At 38.1% G+C, this 16,799-nt stretch overlaps 1 protein-coding gene across 1 annotated transcript; it reads left to right on the top strand.

Moving 5' to 3' along the window:
- Window positions 1–2,127: 2,127 nt before the first annotated feature.
- On the top strand, window positions 2,128–11,642 carry gnrhr4 (gonadotropin releasing hormone receptor 4; the record flags this gene model as incomplete). The annotated part of the gene is made up of 3 exons (XM_079826167.1): window positions 2,128–2,676; window positions 8,150–8,354; window positions 11,176–11,642. The coding sequence occupies 3 exons, from the start codon at window positions 2,128–2,130 to the stop codon at window positions 11,640–11,642; spliced, it is 1,221 nt and encodes a 406-aa protein (XP_079682293.1).
- Window positions 11,643–16,799: the final 5,157 nt, after the last annotated feature.

Genomic DNA, 16,799 nt, shown 5'->3' on the forward strand with positions numbered 1-16,799 from the left:
GGTGCTATATAGCACTAAAAAAGGTTCCCCTATGATTACGAGCCTTTTTTTTTAGAGTGTATGATTACGAGCGAAGAATCACTTTTGGTGCCAAATAGAACCTTTTTTTTTTTTGAGTGTATTACTCACTTATTATAAGTACAATGTAACTATGTCACCTTAAAATAAAGTGTAACCAAAATAACATACTTTTTTAATGTGTAGCAGAGCAGTAGGCAAGTTGTGTTTGCTATACAGCACTTAAAAGGTTCCCCTATGATTACGAGCGAAGAACCACTTTTGGTGCCATATAGAACCTTTTTTTTTTTTGAGTGTATTACTCACTTATTATAAGTACAATGTAACTATGTCACCTTAAAATAAAGTGTAACCAAAATAACATACTTTTTTAATGTGTAGCAGAGCAGTAGGCAAGTTGTGTTTGCTATACAGCACTTAAAAGGTTCCCCTATGATTACGAGCGAAGAACCACTTTTGGTGCCATATAGAACCTTTTTTTTTAGAGTGTATTACTCACTTATTATAAGTACAATGTAACTATATGTCACCTTAAAATAAAGTGTAAATAAAGTGTAGGAACCGCAGAAGAACCACTGAAGCACCAAAATTGGTGCTATACAGCACTTAAAAAGGTGAACTACGAGCGAAGAACCAATTTTAGTGCCATATAGAACCTTTTTTTTTTTTTAGAGTGAATGAATTAACTACATGTAGCCTCACACTTACAGAGTTACAGTTAGGGTTTGGGTTAGTTGCTTGTAACTATGCATAATTTACTGTCACCTTAAAATAAAGTGTTACTGTACTTTTTCTTCACAAAAACAGTACATCATTTTACAGCTGTTGCTTATGGTAACCTCCTCAGGTGGTCGCGAGTTGGGTTTGTGAACATTTAGTTGCACAGCTTGAAAATATGGCTAACCAATTTGTAATCTAATCTTTGTGTTTACAAGAATTAGGTTTGAAAATGTAAACGAAACTGTATGAATAATTAAAACTCTTCAGTATTGTTTCCTTCGGGGATGAGGGATTCAAATCCCCTGATAAACACACCCCGTCCCATCCCCGTGATTCATCCTCTGGTTTAGGTTAAATTAATGAATGTACATTGCTAAATATGGATCACAGAAAGTTCGGCAACACAATTGACCTACGTACAAGATGATGACAGTTCAAACTGATACCCGCAACGAGAGCGAGCGCGCGCGCGCGTGTTGTCAAGTGACGTGCGAGGGAATTAGGTGGAAAGTCCGTGGATGCGCGCGCTGCGGAGACAGCAGAGCAGACACACGCGGACATTCACACATCACTCTCCAACTGGAACAGAAAGCACAGAGGTAGCTATCGAAGATACATATTGGTCAATATTATCTGAAACTTACTTTCTGCAGAATTTCCGTTCATTTAAACAGGACTTTCTCTCTGATAAAGTAGAGGTTGGTGCCTTTTTAGTTACAAATCAGTCTGAATAACTACCATACCAAGACGAGTACCTTGCGAACAGGTGTCTTGTTGGATTTAAAAAACTACCCTTCTGTCTTTGAAGTGTTTGAGAAGAGCTACATTTGAACTTGAAGATCGGGATTTTGGATGTGTAAATTAACCGAGGTTTTGTAGACAGTGAGATGAACAAACAACTACTTATTCCAAGGTCATTGGATTTCTTCTAAGTGATCATTCGAGGAGCCGCGTCAGGTAAGTTAAGCAAATAATTTAATGATTAAAAAAACGACTGTTAAGTGAATATAGGACATGTGTTTTGACTTTTAATGCTTATTCTAAAACCATAAAAAATGGCATGCTTACACAGTGTTTTAGCAATGCATTTAAACATAGTAAAGGAGAGTAATCAACATCAAAATTGCATTGATGGTACATTTATTTTCAATTATAATGGCAATTTTTGTAGTTGTGACACGCATCAGGCTGTTCTAAAAACACTTGAACAGTTTAATATCTGAAAAATATACTCTTTTTTTTATCTCACTATCAAATAAAGGAGCTTTTCCAAGTACTTTCACTGTCCATCGCTCCCCTGGATCATCATCATCATGGATCGTCTGTAAACCTCATTGTGCAGCAGGTAGCCGAACGAATGCAGCAAACACTTGCTTTTGCTCTTCAGTGATGAATGACAGCTCTCCAACATCTGAGAACATCATGTTTCCCCAGCTGACTGCAGATGCTCTGAATGGCAGTTGTGACTATACCTTGCCCATGTGCAACAATAGCGCAGGTGAAGCGGCATTGCAGCTGCCCACCTTTTCCATGGCAGCGAAAGTGAGGGTGATAATTACCTTCACTCTTTGCGCAGTGTCAGCTGTGTGCAACCTCGCCGTGTTGTGGGCTGCCAGCACCAATAACAAGCGCAAATCCCATGTGCGAATTTTGATCATGAACCTCACCGTTGCCGACCTGCTGGTGACTTTCATCGTGATGCCAGTGGATGCGGCTTGGAACATCACGGTTCAGTGGTTGGCGGGCGATCTGGCTTGCAGATTGTTAATGTTTCTGAAGCTCGTGGCTATGTACTCCTGTGCATTTGTGACTGTGGTCATAAGCCTGGACAGGCAGTCGGCCATTCTCAACCCTCTGGCCATCAATAAGGCTAAGAAGAAGAACAAAATCATGCTAAGCGTGGCCTGGGCGATGAGTGTTGTTCTCTCTGTCCCTCAGGTGAGGAGCTGCTTGAGTGATTTTTAATGTTTTTCACTGTCTTATCTCGGTGTGCAGCATTACTCGCATTCACAAGGACCCCCAGAGTCTGGCGTAACACCCTGAATCATGTAGAGAGATCAAAATGAACATGACAGGAGGTTTTACTCCCTGCCTTCTCGAGTTTAGACTTGAAATATTCATATTTGTTCTTATTTAATCTGGTTTTAAACCACAAATTCGTTCACTCTAAATGAAAAATGTATTTGTCCATTCTGTTGAAATTTGCTATCATTATAAAACAGATGAAAATGATTTACTCACTTTCATGTTTGACTTTCTATCTTCCATGGAACACTTTAACGGAATGTCCAAACTGCTCCCAGGCCATGAAATACAATGTGTGTGTGTGTGTGTGTGTGTGTGTGTTGTGTGTACTGTGTACATGTTTTTCTATCATGGTGGGGATTTCAATCTGAATGCACAAAGACTCACGGGGACTCGTGTCACCGTGGGGACCTATAAATTGAGGTCCCCATGAGCAAACAAGCTTATAAATCATACAGAATGAGTTTTTTTGAAAATGTAAAAATGCAGAAAGTTTTCTGTGATTGGTTTAGGGTTAGGTTAGGGGATATAATATACAGTTTGTACAGTATAAAAACCATTATGTCTATGGAGAGTCCCCACAAAGATAGTAAACCAGACATGTGTGTGTGTGTGTGTGTGTGTGTGTGTGTGTGTGTGTGTGTGTGTGTGTGTGTGTGTGTGTGTGTGTGTGTGTGTGTGTGTGTGTGTGTGTGTGTGTGTGTGTGTGTGTGTGTTGTGTGTTTGTGTGGTCCAGGTATACCCTCCATTATAAGAGACAAACTGTCCTCACAAAGATGGCAATATACAAAATCCTTGTCCATGTGGGGACATTTTTTGGTCCCCATGAGTAAAAAAGCTTATAAATCATACTAAATTATGTTTTTTGAAAATGTAAAAATGCAGAAACTTTTGTGTGATGGGTAGGTTTAGGGGCAGGATTAGTGTAGGGGGATATAATATACCGTTATATAAGTATAAAAACCAATATGTCTATGGAATGTCCCCAAAGTGTGTGTGTGTGTTTGTTTGTTTTTGTGATTTATGAGGACACAAATTTGTATAATGACACTGGTATTACGACTTAAAAATGAAATATGAGAACAATGTTTTATTAAAAATGTAAAAATGCAGAATGTTTCCTGTGGTGGATAGGTTTAGGGGTAGGGGTAGGGGTAGTGTAGGGGGATAGAATGTTCAGTTTGTACAGTATAAAAACCATTACGCCTATGGAATGTCCTCACTTAGATAGCAAAACAAACCTGTGTGTGTATGTGTGTGTTTAAATCATTAGTCACGATCTTCATTCTATCTCAGATCTAATTTACATTAAACGGCACTTCACACCTTGCTTGAAGTCACTAATGCTATACTCCACATACGTCACAATGCACCATATTTTAATATGCGCATATTGAAATCATCATAAAAGACATGGCAGAAAGAGTGAACCTTAGTGTCCCTCACACAAAGAAACCATATATGGTTGTATAGATGGTACCTCTTTTAGAACTTGACCATTATTCATTTTCATAATACTGAAGAAAAAAAAGCAGCATGAAGATTCTGCACACTGTCTCCTTTTGTGTTTTACGGAAAGAAAGAAAGCCATACATGTGTGGTACAATATCAGGGTGAGTAAAGGTTGACAGAATGTTTATTTTGGTGTGAACTATCCCTTTAATGTATTACTGTATTTTTCGTACCGTACGTATTCACACTTGCCAGAGTGTCTTTTAAATCATATTGACAACCACATGTCAAATCAGTGACATATTCAGTATTCTTCCTAGACCTGGGGTAAAATTAGAATCAGAGCTAGAAAGTGTTGCAAAATTCATACATGTTCATAGATTAGTTCAGCAATTACAGTACACGCTCTCATCAGCCCTTTAATTTCACCTCAGATTTAACATAATGACTAGTGCTGAGACACATTACTCAACATTACACACACACACACACACACACACACACACACACACACACACACACACACACACACACACACACACACACAGTTCTGTTGTCATGTTTTATGGGGACTTCCCATAGACACAATGTTTTTTATCCTGTACAAACTGTATATCCTATCCCTCTATTCTACCCCCCTCACCACTGCACATTTTGTATGTCTCTTTCATCTAACACACCTGTTTAACTCATCAGCTCATAAACACAGAATGCAAGACTTGAATTGGGTGTGTCTTATAAGGCAGACAACCAAAATGTGCAATGGTGGGGCGCCCCAGGACAGGTTTGAGTAGCACTGGTATTAGGGTTGGGGACACTGACCGAATTACGCAGAGTACCGATTCACATTAAATCAATCTGTACCAAATTTCGGTACCTGAGAACGCATCTGGTGATATAGTGTCTGTGAATATTAAACCGTAAAAAGACTATTTAAATACGAATCCTGCGTGTCTCTGTGCGAATGAATGCCGTAGAAGCGCGGTTTACCACACACACACACACACATACACTCACTCCGTCACTATCGCGCTCACTATCACTATGACGATCGCGTGTTTTCATCTCTGCGTCTCATATGAGGACATGAACGCACGAACGTCATCTCCAGAGCCACAGAGAGTCACTTTATGACCATTTAACCGTTTAATTTGAGAAAAACTACCGTCATATCATCAACACAGAAACTCAAAGGTCTTCACGGCAACACGTCAAAATAAAAGTCCGGTTTATCTTGACAAATACATCACTGTTGTACAATAATACTAACACTAATGTAATAATAATAATCAAAACTTTATTTTTTTTTCTGTTTTAATTAAGGATGCACCGGCTGACCGGCCAAAAATCGGATTTCCGATTTTTTTTCTGATTTCCGGAACCGGTTTTCTTTGTATTTTTCTGCCGATTTTTCCGGAAGTGCGCCCGCGTGCACATACGCCTATATTGCCATCATTCGCGAACATGTCACTTGTGTGTTACAAACGGAAACTGGATAACTGAGGGAAGGAGATACGCTGAAGGTAATGAAGAGTCGCTTTCCTGCGCGAGCTGAAGTTGCGCGAGCTGAACTCTCCGCGCCCTGCACAAGCGCAGATAGTGAGCGATTGTTCAGCTCAGCTTCTCACGTGTTGGATCAGATGAGAACGAAACAGACTAACTTGTGACAAAGCCGAAATACTTCTTTTTGTAGCCTAAAGAAGAACATGCATGCACTTTTGAAATGAAATCCTATCAGTTCTGTAGCCTATAGGATGATCATTTTTATTTTACCTTAAAATGACATTATTACTTAATTTGATTTAAAAACACCTGCTGTAGCATCTTAGTTTTTTTCGTTGCACTAAACAATATTTGATTTAACATTTTGGAACAATTATATACTTTAGTATACTTTATATACTTTGGTTTGATGTAATTTAACTGGTAAAGACTTTTTTTCTTTACACTGAATTTAAAAACAAATGCTGATTTAAGTAACATCTTTGTTTGGATTGCAAAATATGCAGTTGTTGCCTTTAATTTCACCTTTCAGCCTTTTAATTTCCAATTCAATTTCCCGTTAATTTCAGATTGTGGACTTGTTTTCATTAGCCAAAAGCCAATTTAGCCTGTTAAATACCAAATAAACATTTTGTTCATGTATACTTTCATACTTTTATTGTGTAAAAAAAATTAAAAGAAATCGGTATCGGAATCGGCCAGTTTTCTTGAAAAAAATCGGTATCGGAATCGGCCATGTAAAATCATGATCGGTGCATCACTAGTTTTAATGTTTTAATTTGAACCGTATAAAGCTCAGTTGTGCAGCCTTTGTTTGACAAAAAAAGTTTAATTAAATTAAAAGATACATTAAATTAATGTCTTATCTCTTCATTTGATTACCAGAAAATACACAACACATCATTTGTGGGAAATCTTTTCATAGAAATTAAATTAAAAAGAAAAAAATAATATGGTTGTTTTTTATTAATTAATTTTAAGTACCTAGTAGCCTAATATTATATACTAGTAAATATTGCAGTATACAAACATCACAGACAATGGCAGACAGAGACCAGGGCAGCTCTGGCATAATGTCAATAACACTTCTATAAATGACTTACAGGTTATTTATAGTTATTGATGTAAACATCCCTAAAGATGATTTTTTATCTCCTAACCCTAAACCTACCCATCACAGAAAAAAATTCTGCATTTTTACATTTTCAAAACACATAATTAAGTATGATTTAGTATGAAAAAACTGTCCCCACAAGGACAAGGATTCTGGATATTTCCATCTTTGTGGGGACATATTGTTCCCATAATGAGGGTTTACCAGGACCACACACACGCACACACACACACACACACACACACACACACACACACACACACACACACACACACACACACACACACACACACACACACACACACACACACACACACACACACACACACACACACACACACACACACACACACACACACACACACACACACACACACACACACACACACACACACACACACACACACACACACACACAGAGATCAATTATGCAGTTTGTAAGTCAATCAGATAAATTTGACATTTTCTTAAATGAGCTCACAAATGACATTCAAACCTAATATAGATAATGCTCTGCGATCTTCAGTTACAATTTCTGAAACGATAAAGATGAAAGCAGTGAGAATTACTGTGGAATGAGTGTTAATAAGCCGTGATTCTCAATCAGAGGAGGCGTGCACATTTTAAAATACTGTGCCGTTGAAGTAATAGATGCAGAGACCTCTTTATTTGCTCCACCTGATGAAGTAGAGCGTTTAAAATCAGCACGCTTTCAAGTTTAGTGAAGGCTGATGACGGGTCGGCCAGGTAAAAGAATGAGGGCGTATTACAAGCACCAAAACTCCACAGTAAAACACAGTATGACTGCAGATTGTGTTTGAATGAGGTAATTTCACAAAGATATTGTAGAAGATACAAGGTCACAATGGGCTAAAGCCGATATTTTGTTGTCATTTGTTTTTCCATTTGTTTTTGTGAATCGCAGATGGCTTGTATGTCAGTATGCCAGTCTTCATTTGTCATTTGGGAGTCTCCTTGTCATTGACAAAATATGTCAGGCATCATAATATTTATGAAATGCTCTGCGAAAGACTGATCCTGGGAACACTGACTGAATCCTGAGCCTTTAGCTGATGGGGATATATGCCACATCTAATTTGCACAGCCGACAGTGTTCACTTGATTAGTTGGCTATTGATGTGTAGAACATTTGGCAGTCACTTAGAGTTCGGGGCTAATTTTCCAAAAGAACAATTAGTCATTTTGAAAGCTTCTAAATCAAACTAACTGTATTTCTTAGTTGTAATGTATTTGATGGTATTAAATAAGGACAGTGATTGTGATTGTAATCTGTTGTCTTGTTGAATTCCCCAACAGATGTTTCTGTTTCACAACGTGACCATCACGGTGCCGGCCAATTTCACTCAGTGCACCACCCGAGGGAGCTTCGTCAAACACTGGCAGGAGACCATTTACAATATGTTCACTTTCATTTGCCTCTTCCTGATACCTCTGGCCATCATGATCTGCTGCTACACGAGGATCTTGGTGGAGATCTCCCGAAGGATGACCAAAGGGATCAGTAAGTGGAGTTCAATTTGAAAGGATGTTGCTAATGTTGCAAATTGTATTAATGGCACCATCGCTATATGAATTAGTGTTTCAAAATATTGAGCTTTAGATATGTCATGTTTAACTCTTTCCCCGCCAGAGTATAGGAAAGCTTCACAGTCCTATAGCTCGTCCTGGGTCAACATTTAATTCAGTAACATTAGGAAGTTTTGATTTAGGGTGCTTTCACATCTCTAGTTCAGTTCATTTGGTCCGAACCAAGGGCAAACAATTATACATTTTTAGCATTTTTCAGCTTTTTCTGTTCCTTTTCACACCACACTGATTGCTTTGGTCCGAACCAGTTGAAATGCAGTCACATGAAAACATCACTCATTGGCCACGGCGTATTTCCTAAACTGCTTTTCGATTGGTCAGAATTTACCTGCGGGAAAAATCCAACGGAAGAGGAAAAGCCAGCAAACAACACGGAGACAACACAACTATGGAGATACGACTGTGCTGGCTGGTTTTGTCCCTGGACATAATCTATTACATTGTTTGTATACGCCACAATATGCAAACAATAAATTTCTATAATGAAGTGCGGATGCAGCTTGAAAACCAAACGGCGAGCGCGCATCGCTTGTCAAGTTTGTCAGCGAGTTGCCATGCTAAAGTGCAAACTGTCAACAAACACTTCCTCATCCCATAATGCACAGCGCAGCTGACTACGGCAGCTGGTTTAGTTAAAAAATGATCAGTACTTTTTGCTTTTTTTCCTCTTCAAGGAGGTCTGGGTACGCTTGTTTGATCTGCTTTTGGTGCGCACCCGAGTGCGATTGCTGCTTTCACACCTGACCAAACGAACCGCACCAAAGGGGAAAACGAACTCTAGTACGATTCAACGGAACTAAATGATGCAGATGTGAAAGCACCCTTATATGCTGTTTAATGTTGATGATTGCGTTATTTACATATGCATCTGCTTACATATGCTATCACTTGTTTCTGCTTCTTCTTCACGTGTTTTGATCAGGATATTCAGCAGTCTTTCAGAAGATGTGTCAAAGCGCCCCCTACCGTATAACAGTGGAGACACGGAAAGCCGAAAAAGTACGTCAATGGCAGGGAAAGAGTTAAATCACTCAAATTTAAATGTATATACCCTGATAAAATATTACTCCAGGCAAAGTATGTTTTGCTCCAGACGCATCATCGAATCAGTGAGTTGTTAACTGCTGCAGTCGGATCAGTCAAATTTACAGATGAATCATTCAATGCGATTTGCAACACTCTATTAAGTTAATCATAAATTCTGGATCAAACCCTAAATTGACAAAGAACATTTATAGCGAGCGTTGTGAACCCGCAGAGTCTGATCTAAACCGGTTGAATGTTTTGCTTTTGTCAACTTTGCCCACCGAGAAATGTTCGTATGCGTTTTTTCGTATTAATCATCCCAAAAATTTGTCACGCACAGAAACCTTGCACACTGAGTCCGATGCATATTAATTAATTTGCAAAACAATACAAAATGGAGCAGTGAGGATGATTTTGTTGTCTTCTCTCCTCTAAAAAAGAGAAAAAGAAAGAGGAAATATTGGGTCCATCCAATTCCGAGTTTGCGTGGAGAGGAAGGAGAGTTCCACCTCCTTATCAAGGAGCTGCGGGATTGTCTTGAGTGATTCAAAGTTTACTTCAGGATGTCAGTGGCTCAGTTTGATGCTTTGCTAGCTATACTGTAGTTATTTATTAAAAAGAAGACCACCAATTTTTTGTCATACAGTTTGTCATTCAGCTTTGTTTGTCATACAGTGAAAATTTTGCAGAAAATGCAGAAAATTTTACCTGATCCAATTTTTTTATGACGGACGAAAGTTTCGGAGGCATTGACACAATGTGAGGTCATATTTATTTTTTTACGTACAAAAATTTCGGGCTCTATAAAGGACCTTAACCTACTCTGAAACTCAGAGTTTGTTGGACTAGCTTTTTGTAACAGGCCACTGGTCGTGATTTCTTCACAGTCATAATATCCAGTTGAAATATTCTTCAGAATATCTGCTTTTGAGCTCCTCAGACGAAAGTCATACAGTTTTGGAACGACACGAGGGTGGGTGAATAACAGAATTTTAACTCTTTTCACGTCATTGATGGAAATATCCATTATTTGTGAGAAAACGCTTCCCCACCATTGACAGAATTTTCCGGCTTTCCCTGTTTTCACCGTTATACGGTAGGGGACGCTATTACACATCTTCTGAAAGAGTATAGAATCTCCTGATCAAAACACAGGCGAAAAAGAAGCAGAAACAAGCAAAAGCATGTATGCATATATAACAAAAAATGTGACCATCAACATTAAACAGTATATAAATCAAAACTGCCTAATGTTACTGAATCAAATGTCACCCCAACATGAGCTATAGGACTGTGCAAGCATTACGGGTGTTTATGGACTCAATCTACTCCATCTATGTTTTGTTCATCATTCTGAATCCGATCCAGATGTAGTCTTTTACAAAAACGCATTTTTGCTCAAAATGGTGCCTTTTTAGGAAACATATCTTTTGTTGATCAAAAAAGAATGCAAAAAGCTAGAATAAAAAAGGCAGAAGGGGTATGTTCTTTCTTTTGATATATTGCATGTTCAGATACTCATGCAACAAAATATTCTGGGGGCCATGATTTTTTTCTGGCAACTGGCTGGCAACTTTTAAAAAAAATGCTGGCAGGAAAGAGTTAATATAAGTATGAACTATCCCTTTAAGTACAAAAAACTGAAAAAAAATGTGTCTGGACCATCATATATCTAACGCACATTCATAAAAATGTTCTCGCTTTTACAGTATCTTCAAAGGAAGTCCACTTACGCCGTTCCAACAGCAACATCCCAAAGGCCCGAATGAGGACTTTGAAAATGAGCATAGTCATTGTGACGTCTTTCATAGTTTGTTGGACGCCGTACTACTTGCTGGGTCTCTGGTACTGGTTCCTTCCCGACGATTTAGAAGAAACTGTTTCTCACTCACTGACTCACATACTGTTTATTTTTGGACTTTTTAATGCAATTCTGGATCCCATCACTTATGGCCTCTTCACCATCCATTTCCGCAAAGGACTGAAGCGTTACTGTCGCAGCGCGGTTGTACTCACAGAGTCAGAAAATAACTCCATCATGACGGGCTCATTGAAATGCTCACCATCTCCGTTTCGCATGAAAAGAGTGACCCAGACGGGTCCAGGAACTGATCCAGAGCAGAATATGGTGGGCGGGAAAGACAAGAAGCCAGTTGACAGTAAAAACAAGGAATAGTGGCAACCCTACCAATCCAGCCTTGAAAGTGTCATTTGATTCGAGATACTGATGTGACAAGGCAGGCCTTGTACTGGCTGTCTATCTGCTCACAAGAACAATGAGACAGCAACACATACCTGCCTGTTCTCCTCAACAGAATGAGACACATTTGAATTGAGCTCAAGTGCGTGGCATCTTTTAAATTGTTCACTGATGAGCTGCGTAAATTACTCGTTATATATTTAATACCCATCTATTTTCCTGATTCAGGTGATTAAGTTTTGTAATAATTTGCTCTTTACTAAATATGCCAATCCAGTTTTTTTTTCTGCAGATTAATTAGACCGTCATTTACATCAAGGGTTTTTTTTTCTTTTCTTTTTTTCTTCATCACACAAATCCAAGTAGTTCAGCATCTACACCTGCTATCACAAAGGGCATTGCTCTTGAATTACTTGTCTGTGAGGAAATTGCTTTCATCTACAAACAAAAAAGATGCATCGCATTTTGAGATATTACAAATGCAAATTAATGCATATTGGTTCTTGAATACTCTTCTGGTGTTAATTGGAAACGTTCAATCTTACCTTTTCAGGAATCTTAACCCAGCCTCTTAAGATGTTATGGTTTAATGTGTATACTTTGTATTGAAGAGATTCATAATCACTAACCAGCCTCAAGAGGTCCTGCATTTAAGGTCTGTGCTATTATTACAGGAGCCGCCTGTCTCAGAAGAATCCATATTTATTCATATGTGGCCAGGGTCGTTTGAAACATTCGGCGGGGCCCCGAGTTAGAGGAAGGGGTGCCCTCGGTCTGTTTGCGATCGCCCTTCGGAGGAGGGGAGGGGGGCTCCCCTTGGTCTGGTCGCTGCGGGGCCCCCTAAAGCACGGGGCCCTGTGTGGTCGCACCAGTTGCGCCGCCCTAAAAAAGGCCTGTGGTGTTTACATGTTCGCATTAAGGCTGTTATGTTTGATATCGATGTATTGACAGCATCTATTTCAATGTCTTCAGTGGCGCAATCAGCAAAACTTAAAGCCCAATTTATACTTCTGCGTCAAGTGTACGCCATAGCTACGTCGTAGGCTGTGTGTTGCACGCGTAGCCGACGACATACCCTGACGTGCACCTCTCCAAAAACATAACGCATCAATTCTATGCAGACCACAAGCGCTGTGATTGGTCTGCCAGAACCCCTACCTCAGGGGTACACATGCTCCCTCTACATGTGTAACTGCACGTCGACGCGGACAAGGACGCAGAAGTATAAATGAATATCGACGCGTAGCCCACGGTGTAGAGGTTACGGCGCAGGCCTGGCGCAGAAGTATAAATCAGCCTTAAGGCTTAAGAATCTATGTTTTGACGCGATCGACCCGGGTTCGAATCCGCCTCTTTTCCCATCACATTGGAAAGGCATTTACTTTCAATAAAAATTAAGAAAATGTCCTAAAGTTCCTAACAAAATGTTTAATACTAATAAAAGCATTTATTGGGTAGGGTTAGTGGTAGGTGTAGAGCCCTTTATTGTCCCATTAAGGCGGCATCCATTTAATGATTTTAATAAATATAATCATTTACACTCTGTTATTATTGCATCCTGTTAATGTACAACAATACTGAGGTGCAAATAGTATGTATCTGTCAAAATAAAGTATAAATTACATGTAATTACTATTTACACATTGCAAAGAACTGCTTCTTTTACATGGTGTAAATAGAATATATCAATATTTTCACTTTGTATGCTATTTCCCTTAGTAAATAACATCTACAGCTATTTGCACTTGGTGTAAATATTATCTAGGGCTGTGCGATATTGAAGAAAAATGGGATATGCAATACCTTGTTAAATAATGCGATATTCGATATGCGATACGATATTGCTTTAAGTGTGTAAAATCTATTTAAATTATACATTAAAAATTACTTAAAAACTGAGAATGATATAATTTATGTGTTTCAGATTCTTTCTGGGAAAAGAAAGCATCGCAACAACTTGAAAGGGACCAGCAGTGTTTTAACAAAGATTTGTCACAAATCTGACAACATAAATTTAACATCAATGCAAACAAACAAAAAATGTAATGCCAATGTTTAAATACCAAAAACTCTTTGCTTGACTTGGTAATATATAGTTATATCAACCTAAAACTTAACATCAAGAACATCCAGGTGAACAAAGACACCTGAACGAACAAAACCAATTTTTTTTGGTTATTTTAATTTATCTTTGTTAATTAAGAATAAGAACTAAAAACAGTAGTCTTCACATGAATTAAATATACACTGATACATAATAAAGCTACAAAGGTTATTCAGCCAATAGCACTGATTGATTTTCTCTTTTTCTCTTGTTGTTTGACAGACAGCAGCAGGTTTACTGTTTCTTTCCCCAACTGATATTGTTCACGTAAAGCATTACTGACTGTGTTTACATGAATACTCATCAAGACAGCCATTTTGACATAACTGTGTGTGTATTTGACAGTTAGAGTGTGTAACAAGACACGAAACAGAACTGAAGGGATCACACGTTTTCAGAGAGCAGGCTTGTGCGCCCGTTTCGGTGTGTGTGTCAGACAGCTCGAGACTGCAAGGAGTTGTTTTTCACAAGTTATTGCATTTAATAACTATTTTAAACGTCAAGCAAGTCACATAAGTAACAGTCGTGTGTCCAGTCTATTCTCTGCTATATGCGTCGACCTAAAACGTACACTTTTCACAATGTTGAAGTAGCCTACTAAAATCCTTCAGATATTGCGTGCCGTTGCGATAAGCATATCACGATATGTACATTTGCAAAATTTCGATTATTTCGATATATTGTGCAGCCCTAATATCATCTATCGCTAAGAAAATTGTATTTTAACTTCTATCACTATTTTCACTTAGTGCAAATAACCACTGCCTTCAAATAAATGCTGTTCTTTTTATTCATCCAAAAAACACAACTGTTTTCAACATTGAATATAATACATTTTATAGCATATTAGAGACCGTCATGAAGGATCATGTGACACTGAAGACTGGAGTAATGATGCTGAAAATAAAATTAAAACATGTTAAAATAGAGAAATGTAATAATATTTTATAATCTTACTACTGTTTTTGGGATCAAATAAATGCAGCCTTGGTGAGCTTTCTATCAAAAACTTAAAAAAACTGACCAACTTCAAACTTTTGAAGAGCAATGTGTATCTGAAACATCCCACAAAATCCTTTGAAATTAGTTCAGTCTGTTCATATGTAATGCTTGAATTTTAGATGCTGTCAATACTTTAATAACCTGTGCTTCAGTGTCTATTCAAACGTGCACAAATATAGAACCACATTTTACATACAAATACCGCCGAATGTTTATGAAGAAAAGGTTGCACTCTGGCCAACACTTACTGTCACAACCTTTGCAGTTGCAACTATTTAGCTTTAAAATGAGGTTGGATTGATTGATGAGCAGGTGGTGAATGTGTTTACATCATACTTCTCAGGGAAGGTGCTTCTTTTGTCACAGGGTATTGAAGTCCAACTGGAGACTGACAAACTGTAAAGCTTTCTTTCGTTTTAATGTCAGGTAAATACTGTCATCTCTGTTGATGTGACGTTATTCGTGTTCTGAATTCAGCTAATGTATTCAGCTAATAATCAACATGTTTGAGAGCGTATTTCTGAGGGAGTCACGTGACATCCTCTAGTTGTGCTTCTTGTGTTTGCCTTGTGTCCGTGTGTCACGCAGGCCTTAATGACCCAGATTTTCAACCTCAGTAAATGTAATAGCCCTCCGGGAAAGTGTATTTGAGAAGGGAAATGAAAGGGGAGTGAGTCTGTCAAACTGTCATAAGTGAAGTGAAGATCTATACTCTTGCACATATGTACATTGCCATTAAGTGAACCACGGCTGCTCTTTCATATTCCTTACGAATGGAAACATTAGGTACACCGAGTCTTGGAGAAACAGTGCCAAATTGTCTGCCAAATTTATTCATTATATCTGTTATGTACATTTGCTGAAGAGAGGGATTAAGATTATTGGATGATGTGAGTAAGATATGGCATTTATATAAACTGTTGACATTAATCTACAGAAAAGATTACAGTGTTAAAACCTTATTTAAATGCATGACACTAACTATGTGTTTTTGAGAAAAAGAAGAAAGTGTTGTGCATGATATATGACGATATTGTATTGTGTGTCATTATGTTGTCTGTTTTTGGTTAATGTGAAGCAGTAATAAAAGCTTTTGCTTTCATTTACAATCCCCTTGTTTCTTTTAATTTAGCCACAACCTGTTGTTGAATATTACTGAAAAAGGTTTAAACAACAATATAATGATTTCAAAGCATTCTGTTCTCACTAAACAAATTGTAATGGATTCATATTCAGACATTCATATTCATAACAGATTTGTAGCAACCCGCAAGTGCAACCCGCATTAATGTCAATTATAATGTTCCTGAGAATCCATAAAACATTCTATGTTAAACAAAAAGCTGGGAAGAAACAAGCTGGGAAGAAACATGCAATACAACTGCAATAACATAAATTACTGTTCAAGTACATTCACTCATTTACATCCACTTTGCAGCATTTCAGCCAAGAACAGAATCATGTTTGGCTGTAATATCGGCTCTGAGTTGGCTTCATTGTTATTTAAATGATTAAAAAAACATTAAGATGTTTCATGAGATGTTTTTCAGGACCAGTGTATTGGTTTCTGGGCTCTACACCAGCAACACCAGCAGCTGATGTTTATTTCTGAAGAGCTAATAAACTTCTTTGTGGAAAGGTTTTTCTATCAGACATTAAAACCCTGCTCGTTTCAAACTTGCACCTTTAATTCTACAGCTGTCTAGAATCTTTCATTCTAGCTGAAGACGAGTCAAAATGTCCAAGGCAGTGATACAGATTTCATGTGATATTGATTGGTAAATGTGTCATGAAGCTTTTTTCAGAGGCAATATGAGTAACGACTGACAGCTTAATGCAGTGTAGGTGTAGATCTTTATTACTGAAGTGGATGACAGTGACAAAGCGGATATAGATCAATTTTGAAAAGACAAAAAACACATGAAACGTAAATGGAAATGTGCAACAAATGCACAACGAACTGCCACAAAATTCTGGATGGCAACATCTCCTGGACACAAACAGGACTTGTAATCATTGTTTTTACA

The sequence above is a fragment of the Gobio gobio genome (genome assembly GCF_949357685.1).
Source record: "Gobio gobio genome assembly, chromosome: 9".
NCBI lineage: Eukaryota > Metazoa > Chordata > Actinopteri > Cypriniformes > Gobionidae > Gobio > Gobio gobio.